This window comes from Vigna umbellata, chromosome 1 (genome assembly GCF_029865625.1).
Source record: "Vigna umbellata cultivar VRB3 chromosome 1, Vumbellata_1.0, whole genome shotgun sequence".
NCBI classification, from domain to species: Eukaryota; Viridiplantae; Streptophyta; class Magnoliopsida; order Fabales; family Fabaceae; genus Vigna; species Vigna umbellata.
Window position 1 is genome coordinate 9,252,284 of NC_142165.1, and position 20,813 is coordinate 9,273,096.

Genomic DNA, 20,813 nt, shown 5'->3' on the forward strand with positions numbered 1-20,813 from the left:
TGTCCAAGAAATAAATAAAAAATTCAAAAGCTTGAACAAGTCATTCGTGACAAAATTGTTGTACCGTTATAATTGATGTTAGCAAAAGAATAAATTTGACACGGAATTGAAACCAAGAAGAACGTATTAATATAAACAAAATACTATTTTATTAAGAGCAACTATGTGAAAGGATTCAAGATCTTTCTTGCATGAGAAATCTGGAGGCAACGATTGGGTCAATCTTCATTAAATTATCAAAACATTAGGTGATGTAAGTGATAGAAAGTTCACAAATCTAGATGGCTAAGAATATATTCAATGCATTTATTATATTTTAATTATTTATAATTAAGTCTTAAAGAGTTTCTATACATTTAACATAAAAAATTCTTTTATATTTTAACTTATTTATTTTTTCTCTTTACATTTGTAGATTGAAATTATTAATTTTTTATGTTGTGTTAAAGGTTAAATAGTTTTTTCATGCTCAAAATATTATTAAAAAACTTATATTTCATCTCTAAATAAATTATAAAATAGTTTATCTTCACATTATATGTAAAAATTATTTTATAATCGATGGTGAAATTCCTTTTTCACACGTGAAATATTACACATACCATTTAGCTAAAAAAGTTTTACATAACTTTAATAAAATGAAAAAGAAAAACTACATACTTTGGATAAATATATATTATCTCTTATTCAACTACCCAAATACTATTCAAAGTGTGTTTACTGATTTAATTTTTTCTTGGTCAAACCGAAATTTAATAATATTCCAAATGGATAAAATTGAAAAAAAAAATCATTAAAAAATCATTTAGCCAAAAACTTTTAATGCTCCTTTTCTTCTATCTCTTATTTTTTTAATTTTTTATTAAGTAATTCAAAAAGTATTCTTAGAAGTATATTAGGCAATATAATTTTGTTTTCACCAATTCATTCTCCTCTTAACGGTGTAGAGCCTCTTCAGTTGTATGTTCTATCTCACCTTTAAGTTTGGTCTAATGCATATCTGTTGAAAAGTGTACCTTTTTACTTCTCAACATGTTTGGATTGTGGCAGACGAATGGTTTGTCATAATATTAAATTATCCAAATCAATGTCTAAATTTATTATTTAATATCAGTACCTTTTAAGACGTGATACATATTTCATAATAACTCATTCAAAAATCTGTCATTATTTCTATTGATGCTCATACAACATCATATATATGTTATGTCTATTTCCCTTTATAATAACATTATTGTTTGTTCATATATTATATATGTCTGCAGTTAAATTTCAAAATTTGTATGGTAACTTTACAAATTATGTTATGGCATTTAAAAATATTAGTTGACTTATATAGATTTGTTGAATCTACACTCAACGCAACGACACAACACAAAAGAACACAACACAACTCTCTCACCATCAATTAAAGTTACCTTAAAATCTGAAGAGTGAAAACCGAAAGACAGCAACATTGTGTCCACCAAAACTCCAAAAACCACCACCCTTTGCCACTGACTGTGATTGCTACCAACTTTCAAGCTGCCTTTGAGATCACGTATTGTCCTAAACACAAGAACAACCACTTCCATCTTCAAACTCAACTAAAATTACAACAACAATAAAATAAAGCAAACTTTTTATTTTTCATACACATATTTATAAGAAAATAGATCAACATATATAGATAATCCTAGCTTGAGAATTGAGAAAGACAACTTTCCTCCACCAATAGCCTCTTGTATATTCTTGAAAGACAACACCATTTCACCAAACCTTAATTAAACGAACAAACCCAACCTAATACTACAATTTCAATGTCTCTACTTCCTCTCCTGCCTATATCTCTACCTCTCTTTGCATCTTCTTTGCTCAGAGATTACTGTCATTGTTACTATTTTTCTGATATCACTTCTTTCTTCTCTCTCCCCCATGCAGCCTCTTCGAAGGAAAACTCCTCTATTCACCTCGGAGATGGGGGCAATGAAGGGTCGAAAGAACAACAACCTCTCTATCTTCGTGGTCGTGTTTTCGATATTCCTCTTTGGTCTCTTCATGTACAACGAGGACGTTAAGTCCATTGCCGAGTTCCCATTTTCGAGTCACAAAGCGCGTGAAACACAGGAAGGAGTAGGGAAAGAGGTTGATTCTGTTGAAGGGGGAGCGAGAAAAGAGGTGGAAGAGAGTGGTGTTGTTCAAAGGGAGGCTGAAGACACTGTCACGGTGACGGTTTCGAAGAGTTCAAGGGCGCAACTAGAGAAGAGTGGCGGAGAGGATGAAGATTCTGATGAGGCACAGGAGCGTGTTGATTTGAAAACTGTTGTGGAGAAAGAGAAGAAGATTGAACTGCCACGTGCGGAGGAAGAGGAAGAAGTGGAAGAAGAAGAAGAAGAAGAGGAAGAGGAAGAAGAGAAAGTTGAACTGCCTCCAGAAGATTGTGACTTGTATACTGGCGAGTGGGTTTTGGATAACGTGACACACCCTTTGTATAAAGAAGATCAGTGTGAGTTTCTCACTTCACAAGTGACATGCATGAAGAATGGACGACCTGATTCTTTGTATCAGAACTGGAAATGGAAGCCAAGAGATTGTTCTCTGCCAAAGTATTTTTCTTTCTGTCCTCAATCTTCTAAGTTTTTGTCTTTTTCTTTTGGTAGTGTTCTTATGTTGTTTGCGTTTTTATGAAATCGTTAAGGTTCAAACCGAAGCTTTTGTTTGAGAAGATCAGAGGGAAGAGGCTTATGTTTGTCGGAGATTCGCTGAATAGGAACCAGTGGGAATCAATGGTTTGTATGGTCAATTCTGCGGTTCCTTCGCATAACAAGACATGGTACAAGACTGGTTCTCTTGCCATCTTCAAAATCATGGTTCGTAATTGCGTTTCTCCTTTTTCTCTTCTTGTTCAAGTATGACAACTGGGGAAGACATTATATTATGGGAATGAAAGATGAGTTTCTCCGTCAAGTCCTACTGAAAAATAAGGAAAAAATTAACATTACGTAAAAGCTAAAAAAAGAACTTCAAAGAGTTAAATTTAAATTAATGAATTTGTAGTAAAACTCCTCCAAATAAACATGTCGTTTTTATAATGAACTTCTAGAAAAAAACTCCTATAAACATGTCTTGTATAGATGTTGTTTGAGTGTGAACTTTTGTCGGGTGAGTTTTCCAATGAGGAAGCTAAAAATACTTAGATATTAGATGGAAATTTATTGAGATTATAGTTATCCCAGCTGCCCCATTTGATAATCAGAATTCATAATTGCATATTGTTAGAAAATCCAATTGAATAAAGATAAAAAAAAAAGTTTATCTTAAAATTGAGTTAAAAATAGTGCACTCTCTTAAGTTTAGCTATAGTTTTATTATTGTTAAGCTTTTTTTAGGTAAATTTCCCTCAAAAGACCATCACATATATTATATTATTTGACTGCTCAAGTGCTACTTTTTCTTCATTAATTAGACTTTACCCTTGTGAGCTAGAGCCGGTGCAAAGCTGAAAATATAATCATTTGGTGCATGAGGGTGGTGGGGCACTGCATTTGATGACCTAATATGAAGTTTTTTAAGTTCCAAGCTACCTACTTGTTTGGCGTTTGTGTGAAAGTTCTTGTTTTGGGAGATTGTGGCTATCTCTTGGTAGTTAAGAAAGCACACATTTTGTCGGGAATATTGGATTAACATGTCTTAGAATGCACTCTTGCTGAGTAGTACTATGTGGTTGGTTATTTTTGTGTAGGAGCCAGAGCATGTTACAACTGTGGAATTCTATTGGGCACCATTCCTCGTAGAGTCAAATTCAGATGATCCAAACATGCACAGCATATTGAACCGTATAATCATGCCTGAATCGATAAAAAAGCATGGAGTGAATTGGAAGGATGCAGACTTCTTGATCTTCAACACCTATATTTGGTGGATGAACACTTTCACTATGAAAGTCCTGTAAGAACAAATGATAATTAATTTTTTTCCCTTTCTTTAAGGTTTCGTAATTTTGAAGGAAATTGTTGAGTTTGCGGATTCTTGTGTGATGCAACAGACGAGGATCATTCGATGAAGGGTCCACGGAGTACGATGAAGTTCCTCGGCCAATAGCATATGAGAGAGTCCTCAAAACATGGTCCAAATGGGTAGATGAGAACATTGACCCAAATAGAACCAAAGTTTTCTTCAGCAGCACGTCCCCTCTACACATCAAGTAAGTTTTCTTAATGCTTTTTCATATTTAAATTACAAGAATCAGCAGGCATTGATTTTTATAATATGAAACAGTTATGTAGACGCAACATAGATAAAAGACATGAAAAGGTACAATAAAATTTAAGTAATGTAAAAACTCTATAAGAATCTTCAGTGACACCAGATAGTACCAAACAGTTTAACCCACTTGCAATTTTCTGTCAATCAGTGAAATTTACAGTATGCAACAACACATTTGCTACTTTTTTTTTATACCCTTTGGATTGAAATTTACATATAAGCATGTGGTTATGTAGGCCTGAGAATTGGAACAACCCAGATGGAATAAAATGTGCTAAAGAAACGACTCCTGTGGTGAACATGTCAAGCCCATTGGATGTGGGAACAGATCGTCGACTTTTTGCAATTGCCAACAATGTGACAGAAACAATGAAGGTGCCAGTGTACTTCATTAACATCACTACTTTATCAGAGCTGAGAAAAGATGCACACACTTCTGTTTACACCATACGCCAAGGCAAAATGCTAACTCCGGAACAGCAAGCTGATCCTACTAATTATGCAGATTGCATCCATTGGTGTTTACCAGGATTACCTGACACTTGGAATGAGTTCTTCTATACACGAATAATCTCTCAATCTTGACCCGCATCAGACTACCTATAGAGATCTTCACACATACTCTTATTTCCTTAATTGTTATTATTTCTCCTTTTTCCCTTTAATGCCTCGGCATTTGTTTCAGTTTTTGTAAGTTTTAGTCACTTTTTATCGACTTTTTTTTCCTTTTAGGAATTGGACCTTTTTACCTCCTTTTATTTACTCATGTTTCTTTCTTAAGCCATTTAGCCAAGTACGGAGGCACAGCAAGATCCTTAAATGTACAATGAACCCTTGTTCCTTAAATGAAGAGAAAATAAAGCACGAAGGTTTTCTTTATTTTCTTAGAATAATTGCTTCAATTTTCAGTTTCTAAATAGTCTTTTGTCATTTTTTTAAATAATTGAATACTATGATCCTTGGCCCGTGCATGTTCGAAAATATGATACTTCAGAAATTGCATTTAATTTTCACTCAAATAAACCGAGGCGCTGTCCATAAAAAATTAGACCAAATCGAAACCTGACTAACATCAAATTTACGATCAGTTTGTTAGTAAACAATTCTATAATTAGATAAAAAAAAACAATTACTTAGCCATTGTTTATTGATCAAACTACTTTTTTTATATACTGTTGGTATTTTCTTTGAGAAAAAGTTTGTGCAGGACACATTGAAACATTGTCTCGTTATGAAGCACCTCATCCATTAAATTTAATTCCCTCGGTATTAAACTTTTTTATTTTATAGAAAGTACCATTTAAAAAATTATCTCATGTTCTTTATCGAAAGCTACTGGGTAATTTTTAAAAATAGTCAATAAGCTTTCATCAGATTCATGTTTTTTCAAATATAATTTTCATTTTTTGCCTTTTAAATGAAACTTTTTTTTCATGAAAAAAGCTAAACAAATGAACTCTTAATATCACCTAATAGAGCCATATTAAAAATAATAGAACGCACCTTGATGTCCATTAAATGAGATGCATAAGACTTGAATGTAAAAGTTTTAAAATGTAAGCAAAAAATTGTAGATACGTATGAAGCCTATGAAAAAGTACTGGCTAGTAATTGCACCCCTGCAGTGTAAAACTACTGTACATTAATATTTGTCAATCAAAAGATTAAAATTCACATCTTTATCATCATAATAATAATAATAGTAATAACAATAACAATAAATGTTACAGCTGATCAACAATCATGACAAACATCTATCTATTTCACTGATCACACGAATGTGAGTTCTTGGAAAAAGCAGACGCAAGAAGGGAACTGAAGATGACGACATAAGCTTAGGTTTAACTCTATCTACAGTCGTCCTAATTACAGATGATGCTGGTACATCAAACCACTGAAGAAACCACGACAGAAGAATTGAACGTTTATCTTGGGATTCTCCATCAGGCCATTTTCCCAATTTCAAGTAGTTATGGAAATCGTCCTTCAATTCCTGGGAACAATTTAAGAGCTCTTCCACCTGCTTCCGAAGCGAACCAACAAATGTTGATTGAACAATTCCTCCTTTTGGGGCAGACAATTTTCCATTCATCAGTGCCTCGATATAAATTAGAGCAAGCTGCAAGCAGAAACAATTACCATCGAGTCACAAACATGCTTATAAGGAGTGGGCCAGAGGGTTCGCACATATGAGGGCCTGGATTGGGTCTACCAACTTATCGACAGGTGAGGCAGACTTTAGTCATGACCAACCATGACATCACACACACAAGCAAACAATCTTCCATTGCATCAAGACTCGTCCTCGTGCAAAAACTTAAAAGACTTAGAGAATTAAGATTTATTTTATTTGAACAAATCACAATTAGTTTAAATCAGACTTTAGGAGTCACACATTGAGTGAAATAAACTACTTGATGTGGTACTTAAGCCTTGAGGTTCTCCTATTTAATGAACTAGTATTTTATGTATGGTTCTCCTCCTGCGGTTAAAATATCCTAAAAATTATTGATGTTTTTTGTTCAGAGATGGTTTATGAAAAGAGCTGGAATAAGGTGAAAATAGCAAACCGATTGATCAGTGAAACCATCAAAGATAAAAGGGGTGCTACCGGATTAGAGTCGTAGAGTGATGTTGGCCATTAAAGAGGGTGGCAATGTGACGAGTCTCAAATCAGAACAAGTTACTTGATGTAGTACCTAAACCTTTGAGGTTCTCCCATCTAATGGACTAGTCTTTAAAGTTGGACTCTCTTACTGTACTTAAATCCTAGCAAAGATCACTATTGCTAAGAGAAAAGATGTGTACCTAACGAGCTGAGCTTATAAACCAGTTTAGAGATAGATTATTACTTAAAAAAGAAAGTACAATCATCAAGACCAAGCATAGAACTACCTTAAAACCAGATATAGAGAGCGAATCACTAAAACCAACGGCACCCTTAGTAACTTGTTCGGCCATCGATTCAACAGTTGTGTACAATGACAAATAAACCTGCATAACAAAACCATCATTAAAGCAGAATATCATAACATTCAAATTTTAAAAAGTGCAAAATCTCATTATCTGAAATGGGGCATGTATGATCAACATGGAAATGCAACCGGCATAGAAGGTTTTTAAATTGGACCATCACTATTTTTTTTAAATTTAGCATAACAAACCTTCTTGTATATTACCTGTAAAAGAGCTGGTCTATCCTTGCTCACACACTCAAATAATACTTGCAAGCAAAATTCCTTGAAATCAACATCAGATCTGCAAGCATTTTCATCAATTTATTTAGAAATTGCACCTTTACAAAAAAAAGAATGTCATACAATCCGAAGTCTGCATAATTATTTATACTTGAATCTTCATTGACTCATCATCTATCATCTTCAATGTGAACCCCAGGAATAATAGAATGTAAATGGTTTAAGAACCAAAAATGAAAAAAAGAAAACAACCTTGTTGAAGGAAACCCTCAATCAGGTATGCATGCGTTAATATGATACAAAGATAGATGAAAGTGATCCAACACTCTGGATTACTTTTCCGCATGCAATGTATTGTATCTGTGAACTATAGATAAAAATGAGGCTCCCGTACATCCCAATCAATCAATCACAATACCCAGCTATGACCTGATCCAACTGACAAAGTTTGTGCTTTTATCTTGGAAGTCAATTTGAATATTAATTTGGCTATCGGTATTTCAGGTTTGAAGAATAATTTGAAGACTAATTATGCCTCTATATTCCCAGAGGTGTAGCCTATTGAATATAGGATTATAAGAAATTTTATTTAGCAAGGTGCTGGGGATGATATAATTCATTCAGTTAAACGAGAGATTTGTTGCAGACAACAACAAATATGGATTATATCTTGGTAACCAGCTGTCAAAAATTATCGCCAAATGTTTGATGGAAAAAGGTACTTGAATTAAGGGTAAAATATTGTAAAACAGATTTGGATATTAAGGACAAGAGAACAGTAGACTAGATAGTGGAGGAGAAAAATCTCATTCTGTTAGGGAGTGGAGAGTTTATGAGAGGAGAAGGAAGAATGAGTCCTAACGGTTTTAAAAGTAGGAGAGGCGGGAAGTTAGTACTCTTATGAATAGAGTTTCGGTACAATGTATAGGGTAGCTTTTGAATACTCTTTTGTAGAGAAAGGAACTTTTATCCTGTGGAGAGGGATTAGGCTCCCGTATATTGGTTGTACATGTACTTTGTTGAATAGAAATACAGAAACACATTCTTTTTACAGTTTGAGTTCTTGAATGTGAGTGTGAGTGATTGTTTTAGATAGGTTTCATACCCAAAAACCTATCAATCGGTCTGATCTACCGGATCCATTTGGGAGAGAAAGGAGAAATGGAGGGGAAATTGAGCGCTTTGGAGGGCAGAGTAGACGGGAGGTTGAACGTGGTCGAAGGGCAATTGGAGGCTATGGAGATTGCGATGGACGGGTTAAAGGCAAAGACGTCAATGATGCGTAAGGACTTGCAAGATGTAATGCGAATCTTGGGTGGATAAACCAGAAATCAGGAGGGAAATTCAAAAGGGAGCCAAGTGTTTGTCAACGAGAATCGAAGGGACAGGTGAGAAGAAGTGGAAGGCGAGAGAGAAGTCAAACGCAGCAACGGGCAACCCAGTTGGAGAAAGAGAGTGGATTTACCCATCTTTGAAGGGCTCGATCCGTTGAACTGGATAAATCGGGCCGAAAAATTCTTTGAAATCCAAGGAGTGACGGAGCAGGAGAAGGTGCGGCTGGCTTACATCACTGTGGAAGGTAGTGCAGGTTATTGGTTCAAGTTCTGGAAGGACAAAGCCAAGAACTGAAGAAAGCAATGATCATAAGATTCGGAGGTAGGAACAGGGACACCATTTTCGAACGATTGGCGACAATGAGGCAAACCAGGACAGTGGAAGAGTATGTTCAAGATTTCGAAATCTTGGTGGGTCAGACAAAGGGGGTTTCGGAAGAACAATTGTTGGGGTATTTTCTCGCTGGTTTACAGGAGGATCTCAGGAGCCAAGTGAGACCTCATGATCCTCAAGAATTGATGGCGGCTATGAGGATCGCAAGGGACGTGGAGGAGGCGCACCGCGGTGCGAAGGCTGAGGGCTGGAATGTGACCAAGAATCAACCATCTTGGGGCATACGACAGGAGGTGGAGGAACGGTGACGCGGTCCGAGCCCAATCGCAATATCCAAGGACGACAAGGAGTTTCCGAGAGTGTGGGTTCAGTAAGGAAGGAAGGGAACATTGGTAGTGGTACGACGAAGGTTGGAAATACGACGGGGAGCGATAATAGGGGGAGGAACACGAGAAATCTGCCATACCCAGAGTTCTTAAAACGAAGGGAAGAAGGACGATGTTTCAGGTGCGGTGGGTCGTTCAGTCCAGGCCACCATTGTCCGAAGAGAAGTCTGAGAGTGGTTATATTGGGGGAGGACGAAGAGGAAGAAACTGAAGGGGAAGTGGCAGAACTAGATCAGAAACAAATGGAGTTGTCAGCATTTTCGGTTGGAGACCTCACTCAACCGAAAACAATGAAACTGCAAGGAAAAGTAGGGGGAAGGATTTTGCTGATTCTGATTGACAGTGACGCTAGCCACAACTTCATTGGCAGAGGACTGGTGGAGGAGTTAGGATTACCAATAGAAGACACACACCCTTATCAGCTGAGTCTGGGAGACGGACAAAGGAAAAAGACTCGAGGTTGTTGTAAGAAGGTCGTGATTAATATAGGGGAAACCGAGATAGAGGAGAGGTTCCATCTTTTCGAATTAGGAGGAGTTGATATAATATTAGGAGTGGAGTGGTTAGCCAAACTGGGATAAGTGACCCTGAACTGCGGTGAATTGACGATGGTGTTCAGACAAGGGGAGAAGGTGGTCATAAAAGGGGAACCCAAGTTGGCTAGAAGATTGGTGGAACCCGAAGCTTTGTTGAAGATGAAGGAGGTGGAGGCATGGACATTGGTGTGGAATGTAGGACGGATAGAAAGGGGAGAGGATGATGATAACTGGCATGGGTTAATAGGGAGGCAGTAGGAGGAATTGAAGCAGGTTCTGGAGCTTCATTCAGAGGTTTTCCACGAACCCAGGGAATTACCTCCAAACAAAGAGATGGTGCATCAGATACCTCTCAAAGAAGGGGCTAACCCTGTGAATGTGCAGCCATATAGGTACCCACACGTGATGAAAGGGAAAGTAGAGAAAGAGGTTGCAGAAATGTTGAAGACAGGAATCTCAGACCTAGCACAAGCCCCTATTCTACCCCAGTTATATTGGTCAAGAAAAAAAATGGGCAGACTGAAGTTTTAAACAGAATTTTGGAAGGCTATTTGAGGTGTTTCTGTTCGGAGCAACCAAAAAGTTGGAGTTCCATACTTCCTTGGGTTGAATACTGGTACAATACAAGCTATCAAAGGGTTGCAAAGTGCACTCCCTTCGAAACGGTTTATGGCAGAGCTCCTCCATCCCTAGGGAAACTCTTGTAAAAGCAATAGCATAGGAATTGCAGACGAGAGATGAAGCCCTTAAGCAACTCAGATTTCATTTGTCATGAGCTCAGGATGTGATGACAAAATACGCTAATAGAAAAGGGAAACTAGCAGAGATTAAGGTTGATGATTGGGTGTATCTAAAAATTAGACCCCATAAACAGACTTCTATGCCCTCTACACTACATCCAAAGCTCTCAGCAAGATATTTTGGGCCATTCAAAGTCATGCAGCAAATAGGGGAGGTAGTTTTTAAGCTGCAATTACCAGACACATCCATAATACATCTTGTATTCCACGTGTCTCAACTAAAGATGGCAGTGGGTGCGAAGGGCGTGGAGAAGGAACTGCCAGCATACCTGCAAGAAGATGGGCCAATATTCTGGCCCCTCAGAATATTGGACAAGAGGCAGACACCACAAGGGGAGGAAATGGTACGGAAGATCTTGATTGAATGGCAGGAAAGAGGGAGAGATGGAGCTACCTGGGAAGATGCCCTAACTATCAAAGACCAGTATCCAGACTTCAACCTTGAGGGCAAGGTTGATCATCAGACGATGGGTAATGTTAGGGAGTGGAGAGTTTATGAGAGGAGAAGGAAGAATGAGTCCTAACGGTTTCTAACAGTAGGAGAGGCGGGAAGTTAGTACTCTTATAAATAGAGTTTCGGTACAGTGTATAGGGTAGCTTTTGAATACTCTTTTGTAGAGACAAGAACTTGTCTATGGAGGGGGATTAGGCTCCCGTATATTGGTTGTACATGTACTTTGTTGAATAGAAATACAGAAACCCATTCTTTTTACAGTTTGAGTTCTTGATTGTTAGTGTGAGTGATTGTTTTAGATAGGTTTCATACCCAGAAACCTATCACATTCATATATTTCGGTGATACAAGTGCATATGTACTAGATATTTACAGCTCAAAAACGATGATAAGATGGAATCTTGTATACAATCGAAATGAAAAACAACACTGGCAGAAACGGTTATAGCAAATGATCAAGGCATTGTATACTTGTGATCTGCCTTTATAGCATATTATTTCCCCTTTTCTATAAAAGTATTGTACTGTTTGATAAGTATCCAGGCAATTGGGAAACCATCCCATAAAGGCAAGTTGTTAAGATAGGAGAACCAAATCACTTAAGTATTCCGCGAAACATCGTATTATGCTATTCGACATCTAGCTTAGACACCTCATAATACTCAATTCCATATCTTAGCACCACTTCTAAGTCACACCACACTCCTTGACTCAGCCTCTCCATAGGTTGCTTTTTATGAGGCACTAAAATCAACTTTGATATAGTGATACCAATTAAATAGTAAGCAAACACTCAGGGAATGTTAGTGTTAGAGGTCCTGTACGTTCCAGCAGAATACGGAATTAACCATTGTGTGGCTGGATCAATGAAGCACAACGATTCAGGAGGTCGAGAATTAGAATAAGCCCGATAATGACAAACATTGGCTGTAGGCCCAAACTTTAGACAGAGTTGACACTGGAAATTAGCAAATTTGCCACCACAACCTCTAGAGGGACCACCAGTACCACGAGAGGATCCACGAAAGCCACCTCTTGAAGAATTAACTCTGGAAAATTATCCCTGAGTGTAATTCAGTGATGGTTGAACTAAAGTTTCTATTTCAGTAACATGTCGCTTGAACCTAATTTCGTGACCATACAATAATGCTTCAATCTCAGCAATGGATGGTGTGCGTTTTTTGCTCTCAATAACAGATACAACAAGAGCATAATCAGCTGCCAAGCCTTCAAGAATAGCACCTACATGCTCTTCATGGCGAACAGGAACTCCAACACTAGCCAGTTCATCTACATAAATTTTTATCTTCAGTAAATATTCTTCAACAGTCTTGGAATCAATTTTGACAGCTCTCGTAGCAGCTTGCAATTGTCTTGCCCGAGACTTAGTCTAAAGACTGAAATATTCATGTATCTTTTCCCAAACCTCATAAGAATGAATACAGCCAAGAACACGGGAGAGAACAGATTTCGGAAGTGTAGACCATAACCACACCAACAAAGTTTGATCCTGAACTTCCCAAGCTTCATACTCCGGACTAATATTCTCAGTAGCTCTGTCAAGTTCAGTAAGGAGCCAAGGGGGAATGACTGGATTAACCACAAAGCGTTGAAGCTTATGTGATTTTATCACTGGTTCCAACATATTGACACCAGTATAGATAATTCGAATCATCCAATTTTTCCGCAATAGAGATAGGAAAAGAATTTGCAGCCATAGTACTTAGGAAGATGATAGGATCTAAGGTATACTCAGGAACCTAACAGAAGATATCCGATAAAGAACAAGCAATTTATCAAACAGAAGATAAGCGTCAATGAAACAGTGAATACTGAAGGCAATAGACAAGCAGAAGCTAGCACTTCAAAAGGCAATATAGAAGCACTGCCAAACCACAACAAAGCACTTGAGCGAAAACAATTGACTGCCAAATAGCGAGAATGAGAAAAGGAAGCCAACACATCAATCAAAGTCACTAACAAGAATCAAAGACGCAAACAAGAACAGACTCGCAAATGAGAACATAGACAGAAGAATTGGCTGAAGAACCAGCACCGATCGCAAAACTGTCCAACAAATACGTCAATCACATTCGCAAACAAGAACAGAGTGCAAAGGAGAACAAGACAAAGAGATGCGCAGAACCAGGATCAAGAAAAATAGCTCATGATAGCACCTGAGTAAATGGAACAGAGAGGGGAGAAAATAAGATGAATGAATCCCTGTATTATTCAATTACTTACTCAATAGTACACTAATTTATGAGTCATTTACTGACAGCTGTCTAATGTTGACAGCTGTACAAATACACAGAAAACACTTGTACAAAATACAGAGAAAGTTCCATAGTATATTACATATCAACTATTTAACTGTAGTATACTAACCCTAACAAAAGGTAGTTGTTGAGGGGAAGAACCAAGGTAATTAAGTACCCACCAAATATCTCATATTATTTGATTTGAAACTTATGAACTCCTTAAAACCCAAGCCCCAGTCAAAATGTACAAATAAATGTTTTTCAAAGTATTTGTCAAATAAAAGTTCTTAAATAAAAAAGTTATACTCCATCTGGCACAAAATACATTTTATAGTATGGATGAGCAATCAGTGTTCTCCTTTCTTGACAATTTCTTTCCTTTTTTAATTTTCTACACAGATAGTTCAAGTATGCATATGAAAACCCACACTTAGATTTGTTCCTTCTGTGCAAGTCAAATAAAATGAAACTGTTAATTATTCATCAAAAGATTTAAGAAATATTACATAAATCAAACAAGTAGAATGGAAGACACATAAAAACATAACCTAACACAAACAATCTACAAATATGAGCTTACCTATTATACCAAGAGGGATCACAGCAGAGTTGAGCAAAAGCAATCAAACTAGGATCAGATGAGAAGGTACCAACCAACTGATCAACTGTGATAGAATCAGATCCATTACGAATGTCCCTGATTGTATCAGATGCTTTCAAACTTGTCAGGCCAAACACCTAGATCAAGCAATAAAATAAAATGGGCATATAACACTTGAATAAATTATAAACATGTCTAGCAGCATCATACAATATGTAATTTCAACCTTGTGCATTGCACGTGATAGCAGTGACTGACATCCGATGGGATCATCAACATATGAACAAGCTCCAACCTTTCTTTTGATAAAAAGAATACCAGAATTAAATGGATTATTCTTGTCTCCAAAATTCCACCATGGTTTATCTGTTATTCAATGCGCAATTGGAGTTACTTGATTAAGAAGTATATAATTAACAGATCATATAAACAGCAAAACAGTTTATGTGTACCTTCAGGAGTAAAGTCTATTACTTGAGGCCAGTAGCGAGGCCCACAAACACGTATCCTTTTCAACTGTAACCACCAATGCCAATACAAATTAGTTGTAAAAGGCTACAAATGTTTTTCTTTGCTTCAACAATAGGAAATTTACAAGTCCAAAGTATGCAAAATAAGACTTATTTATTATTCTCAATCATAAAAAATACATTCTGATACTTTCTATTTGTAATAATCTAATTCTCCTAAAAATGGAAATAGGGAAACTAGGAAAGTAAAATAAAGAGAAATAGGGAAACTACGAAAGTAAAATAAAATAAAGATTATATATCTATTTCCTCTAATTAGGAAGATTCTAAAGATATTATCTCAAATTACAACACTCCCCCTCAAGCTGGATCATACAAGATTGTATGAACCAAGCTTGGAATAGTCAAACTCAATTGTAGAGAACGTCAATAAACCAAATTGGACAGCAATGGACGAGGGCGAACTAGCACCATGAAACTTCAACTTGGACAGCAATGGACGAGGGAGATTTCCATCAAAAATGGATGATGACTTGCAGCAACAAACAGCAACAAACTACAAGAACAGATGAAGGGCCTCCAGTGGCGAACAACAACAAACTGCAGGGACTGGATTGCCATCAATAGTGGCAAACAACAACAAAACTTCAAGAACATGATTTCCATGAGTAACATATGGGAGGCCAGCCACAAACCTGTAGGGACTTAACTACCCTAAACAGCAATAGACCTACAGGGATTACACTACCCTACAACGGCACTAAAAGGCTAACCGCCACAAACCTGTAGGGACTTAACTACCCTAAACAGCAACAAACCTTCAGAGACTTAACTACCCTAAACAACAACAGACCTGCAGGGATTACACTACCCTGCAGCGGCACTAAAAGGCTAACAGCCACAAACCTGTAGGGACTTTAACCACCCTGAACAATAACACACCTTAAGGGACTTAACTGCCCTAACAACAACAAACCTTTAGGGACTTAACTGTCCTGAACAGCAACAAACCTGCAGGAACTGAACTGCCCTGCAGCGGCTAACAGCAACAAAACTGTTGGGACTAAGCAACAAACCTGCAGGAACTGAACTACCCTGTAGCAGCTAACAGCAACAAACCTGGGACTTAACCACCCTACAGCGGCTGAAACTTTTCTTCTCCTCACGACTGAACGGCATATGCACGTCAATGACAGAACGTGAAGGTGGAAGAACTGGTGCGAACCGATCTGTACTTGGGGACAAATCTGAAACCCCTAACATCGAACGAGCCAAATCAGTGGGCAGTCTCATAGAACAACTCTCAGTGAGCTGTTACAACAAGGCATTAGAACAACTCTCAGTGAGTTGTTACAACAAGGCATTGGCAGAAACCAAAAACAACAAAGATTGGGACTTATGATGGCATCAAAAGGCCAAAGACAGGTTGGAGGTCCAAAGTTCTCTGTTGGACTACTCCTAAATGGTGATACTTAACACTGTATCACAAGAAGTACGGGCTAAAGTCTAGCCCAAGAAGGAAGTTCTCTGTCGGGGCTGAAAAATATTTCTCCTCACGACAAACCGCCGGCAGTGACAAACTGCAGAGGTTACAACAACTGACTGCCGCGATGGCGACTGACTGCGCCAGCGCCGACTGTGGTAGCAGCAAAACGAAGCATTGTTGCTCGAGAAACAGAAACGAATGGAGAGGTAGAGAACCCTTCGTAATGGAGAGGAAAGAATTGACGCGATGGCGTCGAAAGAGGTCTCCCTGTTGAGAGAGCGGGTCATGAAGTATATCCAGCGATTCAGTACAGTGGCGAGATGATGGCGTTAAAGTGACATATCAAAAGGAGCAGATTACAGAGATGTTGGTCCAGCGACACGACCGGCAGTGGCGCGGTGTGATTCCGACACCGGGAGGGTACGCACCCGAGACCAGCTGAAGAATGGCGGCGCGTGGGAGGTGGATTACCAGGGTTGAGTCGCGCTCCTTGAGGCACACCCAACCCTTATCTTCGCCGGAGAAAATGACGACAGCGGCGGCGACGACTATCGGACTGATTTGGCGCTCGTGGCGGCGCGTGAATGAGAAGTAGCCATCAGAACCGGCGCGGTTGGCCGTCGCTCGAAGAGACGATTCAGATCCGTTGGTCACCGGTCGAAACTGCAAAGGTGGCCGGCAGCGGACGGTGCGGTGCACAGCGGAATACAGTGAACGAGGATTCTGATTGGAAGTCAGTGAAGATGCCAACTTTGGGCATTACTTAAACTACAGGTGCAGCTACTGGTCTAAGGAATCCCATTCTGAGACAAATTATGGAAGTATAGCTTATAGCTAGGTCAGATTCAACTCTCTGGAAGTATAGCTTATAGCTAGGTTAGATTCAACTCTGGAGGTATAGCTTATAGCTAGGTCAGATTCAACTCTCTGGAAGTATAGTTTATAGCTAGGTCAGATTGAATTCTGAAAGTATAGCTTATAGCTAGGCCAGATTCTGGAAGCACAGTTTTGTGTAGCTGTTATCAAAAGGACAGACGTGTTGGTAATGCTGGAGAAAAAGCTAGAATTCTAAGGTAGAACTTGACTAGGGCAATTGGAGCCCATTAAAAACATATGTTAAAGAAGAGACTTTTAGGGAGCCGTCGGCGGCCATAGCGGTCGCCGCCAGCAGACAGCAAAGACAGCGGAAGCGGATTAGACAAGCTCTGATACCATATGGAAAATAAGACTTATTTATTATTCTCAATCATAAAAAATGCATTCTGGTACTTTCTATTTGTAATAATCTAATTCTCCTAAAAAGGAAAATAGGGAAACTAGGAAAGTAAAATAAAGAGAAATAGGGAAACTAGGAAAGTAAAATAAAATAAAGATTTTATATCTATTTCCTCTAATTAGGAAGATTCTAAAGATATTATCTCAAATTACAACACAAAGCTATCAAATAAAAGTGAATTCAATCAAAAACAAAAGAAATGTGAAACAAAAAAAAATTAACTGAATAGGACAAATTAAAGCACCCCACAGATTTCATTCATAGACAGCACCCAGACATTCATACTTACAATTGATCTTTCTGGCAGAAGGCAAGGGGTGACCTCACAAAAGCTGGATTCTGCATAATGCTCAGTTTCTCTGACAGTTACCTCAAGAGGAGCATAAACAGGCAGACCCGTGTCAACATCAACTGTTTGAATCCATCGTGCCTCTGTTGCAAGTACATATAGATGGCGAAATGCCTTCCAAAAAAACTCTTTTCAGAAAATTATTTCCAACTGTAAACTAATGAACATATAAGCTTTTATCACAAGTTACAGTAGTTCCACCAATCTTACATACCTGAAGGTGGCATCTGTTATCATTCGGACCAGTTGGCAAACGTGGATATAAAGTAATTAGCAAAGCAGCAATGGAATGGTTGGTTGTCGAAAATGTTCTCATTCCACCACCAAGAAACAAGAAACCAGTAGCTAAGCTTACCTAAGACAACAGGTTTACAAAAAAGGAAAAAAAGAAAAAAGAAAAAACAGAAGGCAATTAGAGGAAAGCTAATTATCAAACTTGTATGAAAAAGAAATAATTTGAGCAAATACAAGATGTCGCATGAATATAGATCATGTAATGATGTAAAAAAAATGTTTTACCAAATGAAGTACAGGAATGTATGAATTCCAAGGAGACATTTGATATTACTATTATAATAAAAGCTATTTGAATCTCCATAAGCCTTTGTCTATTGATGATTATAATAAAGCACAAGCAGAAGAAACTTAATATACATTTAATGATTACAAAGCATAGACTTTTTGGTTCACCAGACACCAAATGATTGAAGAATACTTTTCACTGATTCTTCTAGCTAAAGCACAATTCTATATGTCTAAAACATAGAGAAATATTCGTATATACAGAAAGACAGAATACTTGCGGGCATGCAATAAAAAGACATATTGAATGAAGATCAATAGCTGTTTTAGCATGATGGTACCAAACCACCACCTAAGGTAGGGTAGTTCAATACCCAACCCCTTTGATATTCGCTATTTTATCTCCTCAAATAAAACTTACAAAACAGTAAGGCAACTTGCAGAACTTACTGCCATCTGAATGCCATAACTTGACTGCCCATCTGCACAATTTCTGCTCCTTAGAAATCTCAACAACCGAAAGGTCTGTAAATGTCCTGACCCAGCCATCACCTAGTATACAGAAGTTTAAACATAGAATTTTACACGTGATATTAATAAACAATTAATTGACACTGGCAGAAGGAGAAAGCAGGCACCACAGATAGAGATAGAACAATAAGGTGAAGGCATGTTTCCAATGTGCCCCTATCAATGTGGTGAGAGAGTCCGCTAGGGAAAACCTTTCCACTTGTAGTAGATACAGGCTTGATCTGCAAAACAAAATATAAACCATTTAGAACCAATCATTTAGCTTGCATTGGAGAGTTAGGTTACGTAAATCTGTACTGACCTCATTAAGAAAGTAAATAGCAAATTCATAAAGTAATTCCTGCGCATTTTCATTTCTTGTGCCAGCAAACACCAGTCCTAACACGGTTAAGAATACACTTCAACACAAAGACCAAACAGCACCACAACCAGAGTGGTAAGAAAGATAGATGGAACTTTGGATAAGAAAATATATCTAGGACAATAGAAGCAATGGAGATTTAAATAATTTCATTCAGTAGCATGATTAATGTTTTCATGCAAAGAATTTGTATGATATCAACATACAAGGACTCTCTTAAACTTATCATAAAATGAGTGTGAAGACTAATGAACACATTACCAAGTGATATACAAGCTCCAGCTATTATATTAACATAGGCCTGTATAAAAGCCTCAGCATCCATATCGTCAATGTCATTGTCATCACCTCCGATCCCTTCAACAGCACATCTGACAATCTCAGGAATCTGAGACCAAACCCAATCTTTTGAGGGATGAACCCTACAAAACATATGCAGCAAACATGGATCAAAAGGGTGTCAAACAGGTTCAAGTAGATTGTTGCAACAACCTAAAGAAACTAGTACAAACCTGCTCCACATTATTAAATTTCGAGCAATGACTCTGAGCATTATAAAGTCAGGTCTCACATACTGCAAATCAAAAAATGTATTGGGAATTGGGAGCCTAGACACAATAGCCTCAGATTCTGTCTGTCCAAAAGAATACAGACCAAAGTTAGAAAGTTAGGAAGCAACTTAAATTGCAGCAGATAAAGACTCCGTTGCCATATCTATTACTTATTGTAGAGTGTGTTCATCAGAAGCACCTTCATAAACATCAAAGCAATGGCAATGATGGCTCCAGGTGCTGTGACATCAATATTGACCGTTGTCCCATCCATCATCTACAACAAATACAAATGTTTAAAATAATTATGCAAGAGTGTCCTAACTATAATAGCTCATACAATTTTATTTCATTGTGGAAAAATAAATCATGAATTGAATTCTCTGAACCTGTGCAGAGCCACGACATTCGTCCATTGAGACTGTTGAAAAATGAGGTCTCTCCTGTTGCAGAAGTAGTTAATCATTATATAGAATTATACACATTATTAGTCCTAAAGTGCCAGAAGACAGGATCACAACCGCATGATATCTTGCATACATTCAAAACTAAGACTCATTTTAACTGCTAAAGAACAAAAAGACAGAAGTTCTTGGAAAGGAAGGAAAAAAAAAGATGGGAAAATCTGTGAATTCCATTACATTGTGTACTTTGTCACCAATGTAGAGAAACAGGCAATTCACAAACGTGTCAATGAAACCAAGTGCATCTTCCCCCCGTCCTTCAGGCAAACATATTTTGGTTAGACAAACAACAGAAAACTGAAACCAAAATCCAAAACCTTCAATTTATTTAAGCGCTAATACCCAGTGCAACAAGACCCAGTGCAAATCCTGCAGAAACAGCATGGCCCTCTCGCTCTAGAACATTATCACCTCCACTTCGGCGCCCAATTTCACCCTGAAAAATTACAAATAGATGTAGGGGAAGACCAGTTGAAAGAAGAAAATAAATAGAAACATAGGTCACAAACAATTTAGTAGATAAGAAACCCTGCAAGCCCTAATCAACCAGTGAAGAGATTGATATTATTATTTAGTGTAAAAAGGTATTATGCAAAACAAAAGAAAATGGAAAGAAATTTATGAACTGCTATTGAAAAATAAGAGTATGTATATA

At 37.7% G+C, this 20,813-nt stretch overlaps 3 protein-coding genes across 3 annotated transcripts in view; 2 read left to right on the forward strand and 1 right to left on the reverse strand.

The window, feature by feature from the left end:
• Positions 1-1,718: 1,718 nt before the first annotated feature.
• On the forward strand, positions 1,719-5,124 carry LOC124821737 (xylan O-acetyltransferase 1-like). The gene is made up of 5 exons (XM_047293669.2): positions 1,719-2,585; positions 2,678-2,849; positions 3,722-3,927; positions 4,025-4,183; positions 4,482-5,124. The coding sequence occupies exons 1-5, from the start codon at positions 1,915-1,917 to the stop codon at positions 4,828-4,830; spliced, it is 1,557 nt and encodes a 518-aa protein (XP_047149625.2). The 5' UTR covers positions 1,719-1,914; the 3' UTR covers positions 4,831-5,124.
• Positions 5,125-5,865: 741 nt separating this feature from the next.
• EMB2771 (E3 ubiquitin ligase) overlaps positions 5,866-20,813 on the reverse strand; it is a 35,395-nt gene continuing 20,447 nt past the window's right edge. The window contains exons 21-37 of the mRNA XM_047293667.2: positions 20,501-20,594; positions 20,336-20,415; positions 20,084-20,137; positions 19,894-19,971; positions 19,656-19,777; positions 19,405-19,565; positions 19,084-19,160; positions 18,890-19,003; positions 18,702-18,803; positions 17,944-18,084; positions 17,670-17,843; positions 14,601-14,664; positions 14,375-14,514; positions 14,128-14,285; positions 7,425-7,503; positions 7,141-7,239; positions 5,866-6,364 (exon numbers count right to left, since the gene is read on the reverse strand). Coding sequence (XP_047149623.2) covers positions 5,987-6,364; positions 7,141-7,239; positions 7,425-7,503; positions 14,128-14,285; positions 14,375-14,514; positions 14,601-14,664; positions 17,670-17,843; positions 17,944-18,084; positions 18,702-18,803; positions 18,890-19,003; positions 19,084-19,160; positions 19,405-19,565; positions 19,656-19,777; positions 19,894-19,971; positions 20,084-20,137; positions 20,336-20,415; positions 20,501-20,594 — 2,115 coding nt within the window. The 3' untranslated portion in view covers positions 5,866-5,986. The remainder of the gene's footprint in view (positions 6,365-7,140; positions 7,240-7,424; positions 7,504-14,127; positions 14,286-14,374; positions 14,515-14,600; positions 14,665-17,669; positions 17,844-17,943; positions 18,085-18,701; positions 18,804-18,889; positions 19,004-19,083; positions 19,161-19,404; positions 19,566-19,655; positions 19,778-19,893; positions 19,972-20,083; positions 20,138-20,335; positions 20,416-20,500; positions 20,595-20,813) is intronic.
• LOC148204541 (uncharacterized) lies at positions 8,820-10,088 on the forward strand. The gene is made up of 2 exons (XM_088093594.1): positions 8,820-9,268; positions 9,697-10,088. Exons 1-2 carry the CDS (start codon positions 9,080-9,082, stop codon positions 10,075-10,077), a joined length of 570 nt encoding a protein of 189 aa, XP_087949720.1. The 5' UTR covers positions 8,820-9,079; the 3' UTR covers positions 10,078-10,088.

Excerpts from the sequence above, each read along its gene's own strand:
- LOC148204541 (XM_088093594.1), top strand. The coding sequence starts at position 9,080 with ATGATCATAAGATTCGGAGGTAGGAACAGGGACACCATTTTCGAACGA. Across the intron at positions 9,269-9,696 it reads AGGAGGATCTCAGGAGCCAA|GAAGAAACTGAAGGGGAAGT; the intron begins GTGAGACCTCAT and ends GAGGACGAAGAG.
- LOC124821737 (XM_047293669.2), top strand. The coding sequence starts at position 1,915 with ATGCAGCCTCTTCGAAGGAAAACTCCTCTATTCACCTCGGAGATGGGG. Across the intron at positions 2,850-3,721 it reads TTGCCATCTTCAAAATCATG|GAGCCAGAGCATGTTACAAC; the intron begins GTTCGTAATTGC and ends ATTTTTGTGTAG. Across the intron at positions 4,184-4,481 it reads ACGTCCCCTCTACACATCAA|GCCTGAGAATTGGAACAACC; the intron begins GTAAGTTTTCTT and ends GTGGTTATGTAG.